Source organism: Lichenostomus cassidix, unplaced genomic scaffold, assembly GCF_008360975.1.
Source record: "Lichenostomus cassidix isolate B80296 unplaced genomic scaffold, HeHo_3.0 HiC_scaffold_39, whole genome shotgun sequence".
NCBI classification, from domain to species: Eukaryota; Metazoa; Chordata; class Aves; order Passeriformes; family Meliphagidae; genus Lichenostomus; species Lichenostomus cassidix.
Genome location: NW_028147446.1, coordinates 772,567 through 793,143, shown reverse-complemented (window position 1 = coordinate 793,143; position 20,577 = coordinate 772,567). Strand labels below are relative to the sequence as shown.

General features: G+C 49.6%; 2 protein-coding genes across 4 annotated transcripts in view; one reads left to right on the top strand and one right to left on the bottom strand.

Moving 5' to 3' along the window:
• The window catches only part of LOC146422627 (adhesion G protein-coupled receptor E3-like), a 34,082-nt gene extending 31,119 nt beyond the window's left edge, over positions 1 to 2,963 (top strand). Inside the window, exons 14-15 of the mRNA XM_085045769.1 lie at positions 543 to 656; positions 2,191 to 2,963. Of these exons, the coding sequence (XP_084901895.1) occupies positions 543 to 656; positions 2,191 to 2,238 (162 nt within the window). The 3' untranslated portion in view covers positions 2,239 to 2,963. The remainder of the gene's footprint in view (positions 1 to 542; positions 657 to 2,190) is intronic.
• A 1,843-nt stretch (positions 2,964 to 4,806) lies between these two features.
• Positions 4,807 to 19,438, bottom strand: LOC146422626 (macrophage mannose receptor 1-like). Of its 3 annotated transcripts, XM_085045970.1 has the most exons (8): positions 19,419 to 19,438; positions 18,971 to 19,328; positions 16,977 to 17,225; positions 16,589 to 16,648; positions 14,812 to 15,204; positions 11,804 to 11,949; positions 7,717 to 7,826; positions 4,807 to 5,060 (listed from the first exon to the last, which is right to left on the bottom strand). In XM_085045970.1, exons 2-8 carry the CDS (start codon positions 19,002 to 19,004, stop codon positions 4,934 to 4,936), a joined length of 1,119 nt encoding a protein of 372 aa, XP_084902096.1. In that variant the 5' UTR covers positions 19,005 to 19,328; positions 19,419 to 19,438; the 3' UTR covers positions 4,807 to 4,933. The 3 variants fall into 3 exon arrangements, with proteins under 3 accessions (XP_084902096.1, XP_084902095.1, XP_084902097.1); XM_085045969.1 differs by lacking the exon at positions 19,419 to 19,438 and having other exon boundaries at positions 18,971 to 19,337; XM_085045971.1 differs by lacking the exons at positions 16,589 to 16,648; positions 19,419 to 19,438 and having other exon boundaries at positions 18,971 to 19,337.
• Between the last annotated feature and the right edge of the window lie 1,139 nt (positions 19,439 to 20,577).

The following is a 20,577-nucleotide window of genomic DNA, read 5'->3' as shown; positions in this document are numbered from 1 at the left end:
GGGCGGGGCTGGAAATGGAGTAATTATGTGGGGGCGTGGCTAGGAAGGGCGTGGCTAGGAAGGGCAGGGCGTGGCTGGAAGGGGCGTGGCTTGGAAGGGCGTGGCTGGAAAGGGCGGGGCTGAAATGGAGGAATGATGTGGGGGCGTGGCTAGGAAGGGCGTGGCTGGGAAGGGTGTGGCTTGGAAGGGCGTGGCTGGAAATGGAGAAATTATGTGGGGGCGTGGCTTGGAAGGGTGGGGTTGGAAAGGGCGTGGCTTGAAAGGGCGTGGCTGGGAAGGGCGTGGCTTGGAAGGGCGTGGCTAGAAAGGGTGGGGCTGAAAATGGAGGAATTCTGTGGGGGCGTGGCTAGGAAGGGTGTGGCTAGGAAGGGCAGAGTGGCGTGGGGGTGTGGCTGAAAGGGGCGTGGCTGGGAAGGGCAGGACGAGGATGGGCGTGGCTTGGAAGGGCGTGGCTTTGGAAGGGCGTGGCTAGAAAGGGTGTGGTGGAAAGGGGCGTGGCTAGAAGGGGCGTGTCCCGGAAGTGCGAGGCGGGTGATTGGCAGGTGAGGGAGCAGTACCGGCGCTGGCTCCGAGCCCTGCGGTGCCGAGGCCACGCCCAGGCCACGCCCAGCGCCGACGGCCAGGTCACCTTTGTCACCTCCGTCAGCTCCGTCATGGTAATGGCAGCAGGGACACCTGGGGACACCTGGGGACATCCTGGGGACACCTGGGGACATCCTGGGGACACCTGGGGACATCCTGGGGACATCCTGGGGACACCTGGGGACATTCTGGGGAACATCTGGGGACATCTGGGGACACCTGGGGACATCCTGGGGACACCTGGGGACATCCTGGGGACATTCTGGGGACACCTGGGGACACCTGGGGACATTCTGGGGAACATCTGGGGACATCTGGGGACATCTGGGGACATCCTGGAGACACCTGAGGACACCTGGTGACATCCTGGGGACACCTGGGGACACCTGGGGGACACTTGGGACGCATCTGGGGACACCTGGGGACATTCAGGGGAACAGCTGGGGACACCTAGGGACACCTGGGGACATCCTGGGTACACTTGGGGACACCTGGGGGACACTTGGGACACACCTGGGGACACCTGGGGACACCTGGGGACATTTAGGGGAACAGCTGGGGACACCTAGGGACATCTGGGGACATCCTGGGGACATCTGGGGACATCTGGGAACATCCTGGGGGCATCCTGGGGACACCTGGGGACATCTGGGGACACCTGAGGACATCTGGGGGACAACTGAGGGACGCCTGGGGACACCTGGGGGACACTTGGGACACACCTGGGGGACACTTGGGGCACACCTGGGGACACATCTGGGGACATCTGAGGACATGTGGGGGACAACTGAGGGACACCTGGCTACACTTGGGGACACACCTGGGGACATTTGGGACACATCTGGGGACACCTGGGGACATCTGGGGGACAGCTGGGGACATTCTGGGGACCACTTGGGACACACCTGGGGACACCTGGGGACACCTGGGGACACCTAGGGGCACCTGGGGACACATCTGGGGACACCTAGGGAACATCTGGGGACATCTGAGGACATCTGGGGGACACCTGGAGGATGCCTGAGGACACCTGGGGGACACTTGGGGACATCCTGGGGAACATCTGGGGACACCTGGGGACACTTGGGACACACCTGGAGACACCTGGGGACACCTGGGGACATCCTGGGGAACATCTGGGGACACCTGGGGACACTTGGGACACCTGGGTACACCTGGGGACATCTGGGGACATCCTGGGGACACATCTGGGGACACTTGGGGAACACCTGGGGACAGCTGGGGACATCTGGGGACATTCAGGGGAATTTTCCCCCATTTTCCCCCATTTTTCCCCCATTTCTCTCTCATTTTCCCTTATTTTTCCCTCATTTCCCCCATTTTTTCCCATTTCCCCCCATTTTTCTCCCATTTTTCCCTCATTTTCCCCATTTTTCCCCACTTTTCCCCATTCCCACCCATTTTTCCCCATTTATCTCTGATTTTTCCCTCATTTCCCCTCAATTTTTCCCTCATTTTCCCCCATTTTCCCCATTTCTCTCCCATTTTTCCCCATTTTTCCCCATTTTTCCCCATTTTCCCCCATTTTCCCCCATTTTTCCCTCATTTTTCCCCATTTTTTCCCAATTTTCCCCGTTTTTCCCCCAGGAAGGGCAGCAGCCCCACAGCTCCGAGGGCTGCTCCTGGCAGAAGTGACCCCAAGGACCCCCAGATTCCACCTTTTCCAGAATTTTCCGGGAAATCCAACCAATTTCCCAAAATTCCAGGAAATTCCACCCAAATTTCCAGAAAATTCCACCCATTTTCCCAAATTTCCACAAAATTCCACCCATTTCCCCCCAAATTTCCAGGAAATCCAACCCAATTTCCACATAATCCAACCCAATTTCCCAAAATTTCCAGAAAATCTGACCCAATTTCCCAAATTTCCAGAAAATTCCACCCAATTTTTCCCAAATTTCCAGCAAATTCCACCCAATTTCCCAAATTTCCAGAAAATTCCACCCAATTTTCCCAAAATTTCCAGTAAATTCAACCCAATTTTTCCCAAATTTCCAGCAAATTCAACCCATTTTCCCAAATTTCCAGAAAATTCCACCCAATTTCCCAAATTTCCAGAAATTTCCACCCAATTTCCCAAATTTCCAGAAAATTCCACCCAATTTCCCAAATTTTCAGCAAATCCAACCCAATTTTCCCCAAATTTCCAGGAAATTCTACCCATTTTCCCAAATTTCCAGAAAATTCCACCCATTTTCCCAAATTTCCAGAAAATTCCACCCAAATTTCAGCAAATCCAACCAAATTTCCCAAATTTCCAGAAATTTCCACCCAATTTCCCAAATTTCCAGAAAATTCCACCCAATTTTTCCCAATTTTCCTGCTGATTTCACCAAATTCCAGTTTTTCTCTCACCCGAATTGCCTTTTTTAGCTTTTTTTTCCCAAATCCAACCCGATCTCCCAAATTCCCAGCAAATCCAGTCCATCCCAGTATGATCCCAGTATGATCCCAGTCCATCCCAGTATGATCCCAGTCATTCCCAGTTCCTCCCAGTCCATCCCAGTATGATCCCAGTCCCTCCCAGTATGATCCCAGTCCATCCCAGTATGATCCCAGTCCCTCCCAGTATGATCCCAGTCTGATCCCAGTCCATCCCAGTATGATCCCAGTCCATCCCAGTTGCTCCCAGTCCCTCCCAGTATGATCCCAGTCCCTCCCAGTATGATCCCAGTCCATCCCAGTATGATCCCAGTCCCTCCCAGTATGATCCCAGTATGATCCCAGTCCCTCCCAGTCCATCCCAGTCATTCCCAGTATGATCCCAGTCATTCCCAGTATGATCCCAGTCCCTCCCAGTATGATCCCAGTATGATCCCAGTCCCTCCCAATATGATCCCAGTCCCTCCCAGTATGGTCCCAGTCCCTCCCAGTATGGTCCCAGTCCCTCCCAGTATGATCCCAGTATGGTCTCAGCCCTCCCAGTAACCCCAGTATGATCCCAGTAACTCCATGATGATCCCAGTCCAATCCCAGTATGCTCCCAGTTGCCCCCAGTAACTGCCAGTATGGTTCCAGTCATTCCCAGTATGGCCCCAACCACTTCCAGTTCCTCCCAGTATGATCCCAGTCTGGTCCCAGTTCATCCCAGTATGCTCCCAGTCCCTCCCAGTATGATCCCAGTAGCCCCCAGTCATTCCCAGTATGGCCCAAATCACTCCCAGTTCCTCCCAGTCTCTCCCAGTATGATCCCAGTATCCCCCAGTCACTCCCAGTATGGTCCCAGTCCCTCCCAGTCCCTCCCAGCCCCTCCCAGTATGATTCCAGTCCAATCCCAGTGGCTCCCAGTCACTCCCAGTATGATCCCAGTTCGATCCCAGTTCAATCCCAGTGCACAAATTCATTTATTTCCCATTTTTCCCCCAATTCCTGGGATTTTGGGGTGAATTCCCGGGATTTTGGGGTCAGGAGGGTCCTGCAGGGACAATCCCACAGCTCCCAGCTCAATCCCAGTTCAATCCCAGTTCAATCCCAGTTCAATCCCAGAACATACATTCATTTATTTCCCATTTTTCCCCAATTTATGGGATTTTGGGGTGAATTCCCAGGATTTTGGGGTCAGGAAGGTCTTGCAGGGATAATCCCACAACTCCCAGTTCAATCCCCATCCTATCCCAGTTCAATCCCAGTCCCTCCCAGTTCAATCCCAGTTCGATCCCAGTCCAATCCCAGTTCAATCCCAGTGCACACATTCATTTTTTTCCCATTTTTCCCCAATTCCCGGGATTTCGGGGTGAATTCCTGGGATTTTGGGGTCAAGAGGATTCTGCAGGGATGATCCCAATCCCTCCCAGTGTGATCCCAGTTCAATCCCAGTTCAATCCCAGTTCAATCCCAGTTCAATCCCAGAACACACATTCATTTATTTCCCATTTTTCCCCAATTCCCGGGATTTTGGGGTGAATTCCCAGGATTTTGGGGTGAATTCCCAGGATTTTGGGGTCAGGAAGGTCTTGCAGGGACAATCCCACAACTCCCAGTTCAATCCCAGTTCAATCCCAGTTCAATCCCAGTTCAATCCCAATACACACATTCATTTATTTCCCATTTTTCCCCAATTCCTGGGATTTTGTGGTCAATTCCTGGGATTTTGGGGTGAATTCCCTGGATTTTGGGGTCAGGAGGGTTCCTCGCACACCCAGGCCAGGCTGCTCCCGCAGGGATAATCCCAGTTCAATCCCAGTTCAATCCCAGTCCCTCCCAGTTCAATCCCAGTTCAATCCCAGTTCGATCCCAATACACACATTCATTTATTTCCCATTTTTCCCCAATTCCTGGGATTTTGGGGTGAATTCCCGGGATTTTGGGGTGAATTCCCTGGATTTTGGGGTCAGGAGGGTTCCTCGCACACCCAGGCCAGGCTGCTCCCGCAGGGATAATCTGCCCAGAGCCCGTCTGACCCCACAGCCGCGCAGTTCTCCAGAGATCCCCCGTTGGGCTCATCCCGGTGCCACCAGCTGCTCCCCAAAAACCGGCATTGGGAGCGGGAAAATCCCAAAATCCCACCCCGAATCCGTGAAATCCCAGAAATGCCAGAAATTCCGCCCAAATCCACTCTAAATTCCCCCCAAATCCACCCCAAAATCCACCCCGAATGCATGAAATCCCAGAAATCCCAGAAATCCCAGAAATCCACCCCAAATCGATCCCAAATCCATCCCCAAATCCCAGAAATCCCATAAATTCACCCCAAATCCATCCCAAATCCACCCCAAATCCATCCCAAATGCCAGAAATCCCAGAAATCCCATAAATTCCTCCCCAAATCCATCCCAAATCCCACCCCAAATGCCAGAAATTCCAGAAATTCCCCCAAATCCATGCCAAATCCATCCCAAATGCCAGAAATCCCATAAATTTCCCCCAAATCCATCACAAATCCATCTCAAATCCACCCCAAATCCATCCCAAATCCCACCCCAAATGCCAGAAATCCCATAATTCCCCCCAAATCCACCCCAAATCCACCCCACATCCCCCAAATCCACCCCAAATCCATCCCAAATCCCACCCCAAATGCCGTAAATCCCATAAATCCCCCAAATCCACCCCAAATCCAGCCCAAATCCCACCCCAAATGCCAGAAAACCCATAAATTCCCCCCAAATCCACCCCAAATCCATCCCAAATCCACCCCAAATGCCAGAAATCCCAAAAATCCCAGAAATTCACCCCAAATCCATCCCAAATCCATCCCAAATGCCAGAAATCCCATAAATTTCCCCCAAATCCATCCCAAATCCATCCCAAATCCACCCCAATCCACCTCAAATCCACCCCAAATCCACCCCAAATCCACCCCAAATGCCAGAAATCCCATAATTCCCCCCAAATCCACCCCAAATCCACCCCACATCCCCATAAATCCACCCCAAATCCATCCCAAATCCCACCCCAAATGCCGTAAATCCCATAAATCCCATAAATTCCCCCAAATCCATCCCAAATCCATCCCAAATCCCACCCCAAATGCCAGAAATCCCATAAATCCCATAAATTCACCAAATCCCCTAAATCCCAACAATCTCCCAAATCCCCTAAATCTCCCAAATCCCATAAAAACCCCAAAATCCCATAAAAACCCCACAAAAACCCCAAAAACCTGTTATTTGGGGTCAGCTCCGTCCCATCCCTGTTTCTCCAGCTAACCCAAATACCCCAAATCCCCTAAATCCCAAAAATCCCATAAATCCCATAAAAACCCCAAAATCCCATAAAAACCCCAAAAAACCCCAAAACCCCACAAAACCCCCATAAAAACCTGTTATTTGGGGTCAGCACAGTTCCATCCCCGTGGCTCCAGGTAACCCAAATACCCCAAATCCCAAAAATCCCATAAATTCCATAAATCCCATAAATCCCAAAAATAACCCCAAAATCCCATAAAAACTCCAAAATCCCAAAAATCCCATAAAACCCCCCCAAACCTGTTATTTGGGGTCAGCTCCGTCCCGTCCCCGCGGCTCCAGGTAACCCAAATACCCCAAATCTTCTAAACTCCCCAAATCCCCTAAATCCCAAAAATCCCATAAAAACCCCAAAATCCCATAAAAACCCCAAAACCCCACAAAAACCCCAAAACCTGTTATTTGGGGTCAGCTCAGTTCCGTCCCCGTGGCTCCAGGTAACCCAAATCCCATAAATCCCATAAATCCCATAAATCCCATAAATCCCAAAAATCCCATAAATAACCCCAAAATCCCATAAATCACCCCAAAAACCCCAAAATCCCATAAAAACCCCAAAATCCCATAAAAACCTGTTATTTGGGGTCAGCTCAGTTCCGTCCCCGCGGCTCCAGGTAACCCAAATACCCCAAATCCCCCAAATCCCCTAAATCCCATAAATCCCAAAAATCCCATAAATCCCATAAATCCCAAAAATCCCATAAATCACCCCAAAAATCCCAAAAATCCCATAAAAACCCCAAAACCTGTTATTTGGGGTCAGCTCAGTTCCGTCCCCGCGGCTCCAGGTAACCCAAATCCCATAAATCCCATAAATCCCATAAATCCCAAAAATCCCATAAATAACCCCAAAATCCCATAAATCACCCCAAAAACCCCAAAATCCCATAAAAACTCCAAAATCCCAAAAATCCCACAAAAACCCCAAAACCTGTTGTTTGGGGTCAGCTCCGTCCCGTCCCTGTTTCTCCAGCTAACCCAAATCCCCTAAATCCCAAAAATCCCATAAATCCCATAAATCCCAAAAATCCCATAAATCACCCCAAAAACCCCACAAAAACCCCAAAACCTGTTGTTTGGGGTCAGCTCCGTCCCGTCCCCGTTTCTCCAGCTAACCCAAATACCGCAAATCCCAAAAATCCCATAAATCCCATAAATCCCAAAAATCCCAAAAATCCCATAAATCCCATAAATCCCAAAAATCCCATAAATCACCCCAAAAATCCCAAAAATCCCATAAAAACCCCAAAACCTGTTGTTTGGGGTCAGCTCCGTCCCGTCCCCGTTTCTCCAGCTAACCCAAATACCCCAAATCCCAAAAATCCCATAAATCCCATAAATCCCAAAAATCCCATAAATCCCATAAATCCCAAAAATCCCATAAATCACCCCAAAAATCCCAAAAATCCCACAAAAACCCCAAAACCTGTTGTTTGGGGTCAGCTCCGTCCCGCCCCCGTTTCTCCAGCTCCCCTCCTGCTCCTCATCCCGAATCCCCAGCCAGGCTGGGCGCTGCAGGTGGGCCTGGACCTGCCGCTGCACCAGTATGGACCAGTATAAACCAGTATGGACCAGTATAAACCAGTATGGACCAGTATGGACCAGTATGGACCAGTATGGACCAGTAGGGACCAGTATAAACCAGTATAAACCAGTATAGACCAGTATAGACCAGTAGGGACCAGTATAAACCAGTATAAACCAGTATAAACCAGTATGGACCAGTATAAACCAGTATAAACCAGTATGGACCAGTATAAACCAGTATGGACCAGTATGGACCAGTATAAACCAGTATGGACCAGTAGGGACCAGTATGGACCAGTATGGATTGGTATAGACCAGTATAAACCAGTATGGAACAGTATGGACCAATATGGACCAGTATGGACCAGTAGGGACCGGTATAGACCAGTGTAAACCAGTACAGACCAGTATGGACCAGTATGGATTGGTATAAACCAGTATGGACCAGTATGGACCAGTGTGGACCAGTGTGGATTGGTATGAACCAGTATAAACCAGTATGGACCAGTATGGACCGGTATGGACCAGTAGGGACCAGTATAAACCAGTATGGATTGGTATGAACCAGTGTAAACCAGTATGGACCAGTATAGACCAGTATGAACCAGTACGGACCAGTATAAACCAGTATAAACCAGTATGGACCAGTAGGGAGCAGTAGGGACCAGTATAAACCAGTATGGACCGGTATAGACTGGTATGGACGGGTATAAACCAGTATGAACCAATATAGACCAGTATGGACCAGTATGGATTGGTACGGACCTATATGGACTGGTATAGACCAGTATGGACCAGTAGGGACCAGTATAAACCAGTATAGACCAGGATGGATTGGTATGGACTGGTATGGATGGGTACAAACCAGTATGGACCAGTATAAACCAGTATGGACTGGTATGGATGGCTATAAACCAGTATAGACCAGTATAAACCAGTGTGGACCAGTATAAACCAGTATAAACCAGTATGGACCAGTAGGGAGCAGTAGGGATTGGTATGGATGAGTGTAAACCAGTATAGACCAGTATAAACCAGTATGGACATGTATGGATGGCTATAAACCAGTATGGACCAGTATAAACTGGGATAAACCAGTATGGACAGGTATGGATGGCTATAAACCAGTATGGACCAGTATAAACCAGTATGGACAGGTATGGATGGCTATAAACCAGTATGGACCAGTATAAACCAGTATGGATGAGTATAAACCAGTATGGACCGATATGGACTGGTACAGACCAGTATGGACTGGTATGGATGGGTATGGACCAGTAAAAACCAGTATAAACCAGTATGGGCCAGTATGGCCTGGTACATACTGGTATAAACCAGTATGGACTGGTATGGAGGAGTACAAACCAGTATAGACCAGTATAAACCAGTACAGACCAGCATAAATGGGTACGGACTGGTATGGATCACTATGCACCAATATAAACCAGTATGGACCAGTATAAACCAGTATAAACCAGTATGGATTGGTATGGAGGGGTACAAACCAGTATAAACCAGTATAAACCAGTATGGACTGGTATAGATGGCTATAAACCAGTATGAACCACTATAAACCAGTATGGACCAGTATGGGTGGGTATAAACCAGTATAGACCAGTATAAACCAGTACGATCCCAGTCACTCCCAGATCTGGAGGATTCAGGGGATTTTTGGGATTTTGGGGATTTATGGGATTTATGGGATTTATGGGATTTATGGGATTTATGGGATTTCGGAGATTTTTGGGATTTATGGGATTTGGGGGATTTCAGGGGATTTGGACAAATTTGGGACATTTATGGGATTTATGGGATTTGGGGGATTTATGGGATTTGGGAGGATTTCAGGGATTTTGGGGATTTTGGGGATTTCTGGGATTTGGGAGATTTGGGTGAATATGGGAGATTTATGGGATTTATGGGATTTTTGGAATTTCAGAGATTTTGGGGATTTATGGGATTTGGACGAATTTGGGACATTTATGGGATTTATGGGATTTGGGGAGGATCTGGGGGATTTTGGGGATTTGGGGGATTTGAGTGAAATTGGGAAATTTATGGGATTTGGGGGATTTTTTGGGACTTGTGGGATTTGTGGTACTTTGGGGGAGGATTTGGGGGATTTATGGGATTTATGGGATTTGGGAGATTTGGGTGAATATGGGAGATTTTTGGGATTTTTGGGATTTCGGAGATTTTTGGGATTTTTGGGATTTATGGGATTTATGGGATTTGGGGGATTTCAGGGGATTTGGACAAATTTGGGACATTTATGGGATTTATGGGATTTGGGGGATTTTGGGGATTTATGGGATTTTGGGGATTTATGGGATTTATGGGATTTTGGGGATTTATGGGATTTATGGGATTTTTGGGATTTATGGGATTTTGGGGATTTATGGGATTTGGGATTTTTGGGATTTTGGGATTTGGGGGATTTTGGGGATTTATGGGATTTATGGGATTTTTGGGATTTATGGGATTTATGGGATTTATGGGATTTTGGGGATTTTGGGGATTTATGGGATTTGGGGGATTTCAGGGGATTTGGACAAATTTGGGACATTTATGGGATTTATGGGATTTGGGGGATTTATGGGATTTGGGAGGATTTCAGGGATTTTGGGGATTTTGGGGATTTCTGGGATTTGGGAGATTTGGGTGAATATGGGAGATTTATGGGATTTATGGGATTTTTGGAATTTCAGAGATTTTGGGGATTTATGGGATTTGGACGAATTTGGGACATTTATGGCATTTATGGGATTTGGGGAGGATTTGGGGGATTTTGGGGATTTGGGGGATTTGAGTGAAATTGGGAGATTTATGGGATTTATGGGAAACGGAGGGAAATTACGGGATTTGGGGGATTTTTCAGAGATTTGGGGGATTTTTGGGGGGATTTGTGGGATTTGTAGGATTTTTCTGGAACTCATGGGATTTGGGGATTTATGAGATTTCTGGGATTTGAGGGATTTTTCAGGAACTCATGGGATTTATGGGATTTGGGGATTTATGGGATTTGTGGGATGTTTCAGGAATTCATGGGATTTATGAGATTTGTAGGATTTTTCTGGAAATCATGTGATTTGGGGATTTATGGGATTTTTTGGGTTTTTCTGGAACTCATGGGATTTGGGGATTTGTGGGATTTATGGGATTTTTGGGATTTGGGGGATTTTTTGGGATTTCTGTGATTTAGGGGATTTTTTTTGGATTTCTGGGATTTGTGGGATTTTTTTGGGATTTCTGGGATTTGTGGGATTTTTTGGGATTTCTGTGATTTGTGGGATTTTTTGGGGTTTCTGGGATTTGTGGGATTTTTTTGGGATTTCCAGGATTTGGGGGATTTTTTTGGGATTTCTGGGATTTAGGGGATTTTTTGGGATTTCCAGGATTTGTGGGATTTTTTTGGGATTTCTGGGATTTGTGGGATTTTTTTGGGATTTCTGTGATTTAGGGGATTTTTTGGGATTTCCGGGATTTGAGGGATTTTTTGGGGGATTTCTGTGATTTAGGGGATTTTTTTGGGGTTTCTGGGATTTAGGGGATTTTTTGGGATTTCCGGGATTTGGAGTATTTTTTTGGGATTTCCAGGATTTGGGGGATTTTTTTGGGGGTTTCCAGGATTTGGGGGATTTTCTGGGATTTCCAGGATTTAGGGGATTTTTTGGGATTTCCGGGATTTGTGGGATTTTTTTGGGATTTCTGAGATTTAGGGGATTTTTTTGGGATTTCTGTGATTTAGGGGATTTTTTTGGGGTTTCTGGGATTTGGAGTATTTTTTTGGGATTTCTGGGATTTGGAGTATTTTTTTGGGTTTTCTGGGATTTGTGGGATTTTTTTGGGATTTCTGTGATTTAGGGGATTTTTTGGGGTTTCTGGGATTTGGGGGATTTTTTTGGGATTTCTGGGATTTGGAGTATTTCTTTGGGATTTCTGGGATTTGTGGGATTTTTTGGGATTTCTGGGATTTGGGATCTCACCTTCTCCTCGGCATCATCGACCTCGAGCAGCTGCGACCCCAAGGCCGAGCAGAAAAGTCGGGAATTCTCCCAGGAAGTCGCAGATTTGGAGAAGAAATAACAGGAATTCCCGAAAAAAACCCAACCTTTGGAGCAGCGGGGATGGCCTGGGAAAAAGGGAAAAAATCCCAAAGATTTGGGGTTGGGATTGGGATAAATCCCAAAGATTTGGGGTCGGGATTGGATAAATCCCAAAGATTTGGGGTCAGAATTGGGATAAATCCTAAAGATTTGGGGTCAGAATTGGGATAAATCCTAAAGATTTGGGGTCAGAATTGGGATAAATCCTAAAGATTTGGGGTCAGGATTGGGATAAATCCTAAAGATTTGGGGTTTGGATTGGGGCAAATCCCAAAATTTGGGGTTTGGATTGGGAAAAATCCCAACATTTGGGGTCGGGATTGGATAAATCCCAAAATTTGGGGTTTGGATCACTTTGGGGTTGGGATTGAGTTAAATCCCAAAGATTTTTTGGGTCAGGATTGGGATAAAACCCAAAGTTTTGGGGTTTGGGATCAATTTGGGGTCAGGATTGGGATAAATCCGAAAATTTGGGGTTTGGATTGGGATAAATCCCAAAGATTTTTGGGGTCAGGATTGGGATAAATCCTAAAGATTTGGGGTCAGGATTGGGATAAATCCCAAAGATTTGGGGTTTGGATTGGGATAAATCCCAAAGATTTGGGGTCAGGATTGGGATAAATCCCTAAATTTGGGGTTTGGATTGGGATAAATCCCAAAATTTGGGGTTTGGATTGGGTTAAATCCTGGATTTTTGGGGTCAGGATTGGGAAAAATCCCAAAATTTGGGGTCAGGATTGGGATAAATCCCAAAATTTGGGGTTTGGATCACTTTGGGGTTGGGATTGAGTTAAATCCCAAAGATTTTTTGGGTCAGGATTGGGATAAATCCCAAAGTTTTGGGGTTTGGGATCAATTTGGGGTCAGGATTGGGATAAATCCTAAAGATTTGGGGTCAGGATTGAGTTAAATCCCAAAATTTGGGGTCAGGATTGGGTTGGGGTTGAGTCAAATCCTGGAGATTTCAGAAAACACCGAAAATTTGGGAAAATTTGGGGAAAAATTGGGAAAACATCAAACTGAGGCTGGAAAATTTGGGGAAAAACACCAAACGAAATCCCAAAAATTTGGGAAAAGTTCAGGAAAAATTCGGGAAAACTTTGTAAAAATTTGGGAAAAAAACGGGAAAATTTTGCAAAAATTCAGAAAAATTTTGTGAAAATTCAGGAAAATTTTCCTGAATTTTCCTCAATTTTCACAAAAACTTTGTAAAAATCTGGGATAATTTTGCAAAAAGTCAGGGAAAATTTTGGGAAAATTCAGGAAAATTTCTGTAAAAATTTTGTGAAAATTCAGGAAAATTTGGGAAAACTTTGTAAAAATCTGAGAAAATTCTGCAAAAATTCAGGAAAAAAATTGGGAAAATTCAGGAAAATTTCTGGAAAAATTTTGGGAAAATTTCTGGAAAATTTTGGGCAAACTCAAGAAAATTCGGGAAAACTTTGTAAAAATCTGGGGAACATTTTGCAAAAATTCAGGAAAAATTCAGGAAAACTTTGTAAAAATTTGGGGAAAAAATGGGAAAACTTGGTAAAAATCTGGGGAAATTTTGCAAAAATTCAGGAAAAATTCGGGAAAACTTTGAAAAAATTTGGGAAAATTCAGGAAAATTTCGCAAAAATTCAGGAAGACTCGGGAAAATTTCTTGGAAAATTTTGGGAAAATTCAGGAAAATTCAGGAAAATTTGGGAAAACTTTGTAAAAATTCAGGAAAACTCAGGAAAATTTGGGAAAATTTCTGGAAGAATTTTGGGAAAATTTGGGAAAACTTTGTAAAAATTTGAGAAAAAAAAGGGAAATTTTTGGGAAAATTCAGGAAAACTCGGGAAAATTTCTGGAAAAATTTTGGGAAAATTCAGGAAAACTCGGGGAAAATTTCTGGAAAAATTTTGCAAAAATTCAGGGAAAATTTTGTGAAAATTTGGGGAAATTTCTGGAAAAATTCTGGGGAAATTCAGGAAAACTCGGGAAAGCTTTGCAAAAATTTGGGAAAATCTGGGAAAATCTTGCAAAAATTCAGGAAAAATTTGGGAAAACTTTGCGAAAATTTGGGGAAAATTCTGCAGAAATTCTGCAAAAATTCTGCAAAAATTCTGCAAAAATTCTGCAAAAATTCTGCAAAAATTCTGCAAAAATTCTGCAAAAATTCTGCAAAAACTCAGGAAAATTCAGGAAAAATTCCAGAAAAATTTTGGGAAAACTCAGGAAAAACTCAGGAAAAAATTGGGAAAACTTTGTAAAAATTTGGAGAAAAATGGGAAAATTCGGGAAAACTCAGGAAAAATTTCTGGGAAAATTTTGGGCAAACTCAGGAAAACTCGGGAAAATTCAGGAAAAATTCAGAAAAATTCAGGGAAAATTCTGTGAAAACTCCGGAAAATTCGGGAAAATTTCTGGAAAATTTCTGCGAAAATTCAGAAAAAAATTAGCGAAAATTCAGGAAAATTTGGGAAAACTGCAAAAATCTGGGAAAATTTTGCAAAAACTCAGGAAAATTTGGGAAAAATTCTGCAAAAATTCAGGAAAATTTTGGGGAAACTCAGGAAAATTCAGGAAAATTTCGGGAAAAATTTTGCAAAAAATCAGGAAAAATTTTGCAAAAATTCGGGAAAATTCAGGAAAATTTCTGGAAAAATTTTGGGGAAACTCAGAAAAATTCAGGAAAATTTCTGGAAAAATTTTGGGAAAACTCAGGAAAATTTCTGGGAAAATTCTGGGGAAATTCTGCAAAAATTCAGGAAAATTCAGGAAAATTCAGGAAAATTTTGGGAAAATTCAGGAAAACTCAGGAAAATTCCGGAAAAATTCCGGAAAATTTTGGGAAAACTCAGGAAAAACTCAGGAAAACTCGGGGAAAAAATCCCGGAAAGATTTTTTGTCGCACTCACAGTCCCTGGAGCACAGATCCTCGCCGCTCCCGCTCGCCACCCAGCGGCTCCACTCGCCCTTCCCGGCGAACAGCATCACTTCCCCCTCGCGGTTGTTGCCAAAATTGAAGTGCAGCTCCGTCCCGGCCAGGGCCAGCAGCGCCCCGTGGCCACAGAGCCACCGCTGCAGTCGCCAGCCCGCCCTGCAGGGAGCCAGCCGCACCAGCGCCTGGGCCACCGCCGCCGTGGCCGTGACGCAGTGGCCGGAGGAGGGCTGGCGGAGCTGACCGCCAGGTAGCCACTGGAAGAGCTGGGCGGGCGAGGAGGGGACGCAGCGGGCTAGCGACAGCCGCCGGTTGGTGGCCACGATGCAGCCCTGGTGGGCCTGGTTGTAGAGCTGGAAGGTGGCCGAGCCTGTGGGGACAGGGGGACAGTGAGGGACGGGTGGTGGCCACCGCGAGCCACCCAGTGGCCACCAGGAACCACCCGGTGGCCACCGGGAATTCCTGTGGTCACTGCCCTGTGGCCACCAGAAACCACCCAGTGGCCACCAGGAACCACTCAGTGGCCAGCAGGAACCACCCGGTGGCCACCAGGAATTCCTGTGGTCACTGCCCTGTGGCCACCAGAAACCACCCAGTGGCCACCAGGAACCGCTCAGTGGCCACCAGGAACCGCTCAGTGACCACCAGGAATTCCTGTGGTCACTGCTCTGTGGCCACCAGAAACCACCCAGTGGCCACCAGGAACCACTCAGTGGCCACCAGGAACCGCTCAGTGACCACCAGGAACTGCCCAGTGACCACCAGGAACTGCTTGTGGCCACCCAGAGCTGCCCAGTGGCCAGTAGGAACTGCCCAGTGGCCACCAGGAATTCCTGTGGCCACCGGGAACCACCCAGTGACCATCAGGAACCACCCAGTGACCACCAGGAGATGCCCAATGACCACCAAGAACCACCCAGTGACCACCCAGAGTAGCCCAGTGACCACCAGAAACTACCCAGTGACCACCAGGAACCACCCAGTGACCACCAGGAATTCTTGTGGCCACCAAGAACTGCTCGGTGACCAGCAAGAACTGCTCAGTGGCCAGCAGGAACCACCCAGTGACCACCAGGAATTCTTGTGGCCACCAAGAACTGCTCGGTGACCAGCAAGAACTGCTCAGTGACCACCAGGAATTACCCAGTGGCCACCCAGAGCTGCCCAGTGGCCACCAGGAGATGCCCAATGGCCACCAAAGTTTGGCCGCAGGGCTCGGTGTGGAGCAGGGAGGGTGACAGTGAGGGGACAGGGGAGGTGACAGAGATTTGGGGACACACAGGTTTGGGGACAGAGATTTGGGGACACAGATTTGGGGACAGAGATTTGGGGACAGATTTGGGGACACAGATTTGGGGACACAGATTTGGGGACACAGATTTGGGGACACACAGAGATTTGGGGACACAGATTTGGGGACACAGATTTGGGGACACAGATTTGGGGACACACAGAGATTTGGGGACACAGATTTGGGGACACAGATTTGGGGACACAGATTTGGGGACACACAGATTTGGGGACACACAGATTTGGGGACACACAGATTTGGGGACACAGATTTGGGGACACACAGAGATTTGGGGACACAGATTTGGGGACACAGATTTGGGGACACTGATTTGGGGACACACGGATTTGGGGACACAGATTTGGGGACACACAGATTTGGGGACACAGGTTTGGGGACACACAGATTTGGGGACACAGATTTGGGGACACAGATTTGGGGACACACAGATTTGGGGACACACCTGTGGGTGGCGCTGGCTCCTTAGCCTTCTCTGCCTCCAGGGCTGCCGAGAGCTCCGAGACTGAGGGGACATTTGGGGACATTGAGGACACTGGGGATATTGGGGACATTGGGGACATTGGGGATGTTGGGGACATTTGGGGACATTTGGGACATCCCCCCAAAAACCCCAAAAAATGAAATAAAATCCCCCAAAAAATCCCAAAAATCCCCAAAAAGTAATTTAAATTTTTTTTTAATTCCCAAAATTCCCCAAAATTCCCAAAATTCCCCAAAATCCCCCAAATCCCCAAAAAGTAATTTCAAAAATTCCCCAAAAATTCCCCAAAAATTCCCAAAAATTCCCAAAAACCCCCAAAATCCCCCAAATCCCCCCCAATGTCACTCACCCCGCCGAGCTCCGAGTGTCACCAGGATGACGTTGAGCAGCAGCGACACCCCGAGGGCCACCAAGGCCACGCCCCGGCCACGCCCACCGAGGCCACGCCCACCGAGGCCACGCCCACCGAGGCCACGCCCACCGAGGCCACGCCCCCTGCGGGAGGGGGAGGGGCTGCGGGGGAGGGGGGGAGGGGCGGGGGTGGGGGAGGGGTCGAGAGGCTCGTAGGGATTTTCATCCGGAGAGTCCTGGGGGAGAGCTGGGGACAGAGAGAGGGACAGTGGGGACATTGGGGACATTGGGGACAGTGGGGACATTGGGGACATTGGGGACATTGGGGACGTTGGGGACGTTGGGGACATTGGGGACATTGGGGACTTTGGGATATTGGGGACATTGGGGACATTGGGGACATTGGGGACAGAGAGAGGGACCGTGGGGACTTTGGGGACACTGGGGACAGAGAGAGGGACAGTGGGGACACTGGGGACATTGGGGACAGTGGGGACAGAGAGAGGGACAGTGGGGACACTGGGGACAGAGAGAGGGACAGTGGGGACATTGGGGACAGTGGGGACAGAGAGAGGGACAGTGGGGATGTTGGGGACAGAGAGGGACAGTGGGGACATTGGGGACATTGGGGACAGAGGGGATGTTGGGGACAGAGAGAGGGACAGTGGGGACACTGGGGACAGAGAGAGGGACAGTGGGGATGTTGGGGACATTGGGGACAGAGAGAGGGACATTGGGGACAGTGGGGACAGTGGGGACAGAGAGGGACAGTGGGGACATTGGGGACAGAGAGAGGGACAGTGAGGACATTGGGGACAGTGGGGACAGAGAGAGGGACAGTGGGGACATTGGGGACATTGGGGACAGAGGGGATGTTGGGGACAGAGAGAGGGACAGTGGGGACATTGGGGACAGAGAGAGGGACAGTGGGGACATTGGGGACAGAGGAGGGACAGTGGGGACATTGGGATATTGGGATATTGGGGTCATTGGGGACTTTGGGGACAGTGGGGACATTGGGGACAGAGAGAGGGACAGTGGGGACATTGGGGACTTTGGGGACAGTGGGGATGTTGGGGACGTTGGGGACTTTGGGGACATTGGGGATGTTGGGGATGGTGGGGATAGTGGGGATAGAGAGTGACATTGGGAACATTGGGGACATTGGGGATAGTGGGGACATTGGGGACATTGGGGACCTTGGGGACAGTGGGGACATTGGGGACTTTGGGGGTATTGGGGACATGGGGGACATTGGGATATTGGGGACAGTGGAGACATTGGGGACATTGGAGAGATTGGGGACATTGGGGACACTGGGGACATTGGGGATGTTGGGGACAGAGAGTGACACTGGGGACATTGGGGACAGAGAGGTAACATTGGGGACGCTGGGGAGGTGACACTGGGGACATCAGGGAGGCGACATTGGGGACAGAGAGGTGACACTGGGGAGATCAGGTGACATCGGGGAGGTGACATTGGGGACATTGGGGACAGAGAGGTGACACTGGGGACAGGATGGTGACATTGGTGACATCAGGTGACATTGCGGACATCAGGAAGGTGACATTGGGGACACAGGTGAGGTGACACTGGGGACAGACAGGTGACACCAGGGAGGTGACATAGGTGATGCTGGGGACAGAGAGGTGACAGTAGGGACAGGAAGGTGACATTGGGACAGGGTGGTGACACCGGGGAGGTGACACTGGGGACAGGGAGGTGACACTGGGGACAGAGAGGTGACATTGGGGACACAGGTGAGGTGACACTGGGGACAGAGAGGTGACACTGGGGATAGGAAGGTGACATCGGGATGGGGAGGTGACACTGGAGAGGTGACACTGCGGACAGGGAGGTGACATTGGGGACAGGGAGGTGACACTGGGGAGGTGACACTGCGGACAGGGAGGTGACACTGGGGACAGGGAGGTGACACTGGGGACAGGGAGGTGACATTGGGGACATCAGGGACAGGGGTGGCCATACCTTTGCCCAGCCCGGTCTCGACATTGCCGTACATTGTCCCCAAGCTGTCCCCAAGCTGTCCCCAAGGTGTCCCCAAGCTGTCCCCGATGTACTCAGTATCCCCAAGCTGTCCCCAAGCTGTCCCCAATGTCCCTAAGCTGTCCCCGATGTACTCAGTATCCCCAAGCTGTCCCCAAGCTGTCCCCAATGTCCCCAAGCTGTCCCCGATGTCCCCAAGCTGTCCCTCCTGATAACCCCCAGAGGGACAAAGGGGTGACAGGATGTCCCCTCCCCCCTCCCGGAGGTGACACTGCAGGATTGTCCCCAACCAGGGCGGGGGAGGGACATCGGGTGTCCCCAGGGTGGTGGCACTGGTGGCCTGGCTGTCCCCAAGCTGGGATGTCCCTGTCCCCAGGGTGTCCCCAAGCTGGGATGTCCCTGTCCCCAGGCTGGCCCAGGCTGGTGGCACTGGGATGTCCCCAAGGCCAGGCTGTCTCTGTCCCCACGGTGTCCCCAAGCCTGGGTTGTCCCCATAGCAGTGTCCAGAGTGTCCCTGTCACCAGTGTCCCCATGCCCAGAGTGTCCCCATGGTGATGTCCCTGTCACCAGGATGTCCCCAAACCCAGGCTGTCCCCAAGGCCAGGATGTCCCCAAGGGTGTGTCCCTGTCCCCTGGCTGTCCCCAAGCCCAGGATGTCCCCACAGCAGTGTCCGTAGTGTCCCCAAGGCTGGGATGTCCCCAAGGCTGGGATGTCCCCAAGGCCAAGGTGTCCCCATAGCAGAGTCCAAGGTGTCCTTGTCACCAGGATGTCCTCACAGCGGTGTCCAGGCTGTCCCCAAGGCCAGGGTGTCCCCAAGGGGGTGTCCCTGTCCCCAGGATGTCCCCAAGGCCAGGGTGTCCCCACAGCAGTGTCCAAGCTGTCTCTGTCCCCACGGTGTCCCCAAGGCCAGGCTGTCCCCACAGCAGTGTCCAGAGTGTCCCTGTCACCAGGCTGTCCCTGTCACCAGGGTGTCCCCACACCCAGAGTGTCCCCACGGTGATGTCCCCAAGCCCAGGATGTCCCCACAGCAGTGTCCAGAGTGTCCCTGTCACCAGGCTGTCCCCATGCCCAGAGTGTCCCCACGGTGATGTCCCCATGTCCAGGATGTCCCCAAGGCCAAGGTGTCCCCATAGCAGAGTCCAGGGTGTCCCCATGTCCGTGGTGTCCCCAAGGCTGGGATGTCCCCACAGCAGTGTCCAGGGTGTCCCTGTCACCAGGATGTCCCCACAGCAGTGTCCAGAGTGTCCCTGTCACCAGGATGTCCCCAGAGGAGTGGCCAGAGTGTCCCTGTCACCAGAGTGTCCCTGTCACCAGGGTGTCCCCATGCCCAGAGTGTCCCCACGGTGGTGTCCTGGCTGTCCCCAAGGCCAGGCTGTCCCCAAGGCCAGGCTGTCCCCACAGCAGTGTCCATGATGTCCCCATGTTCTTCGATGTCCCCAAGGCCAGAGTGTCCCCAGGGCAGTGTCCCTGTCCCCAGAGTGTCCCCATTGTGTCCCTACGGTGTCCCTGTCACCAGGATGTCTCCAAGGTTTCCCCAGGGTGTCCCCACGGTCCTGCCATGCTGTCCCTGTCCCCATTGTGTCCCCAT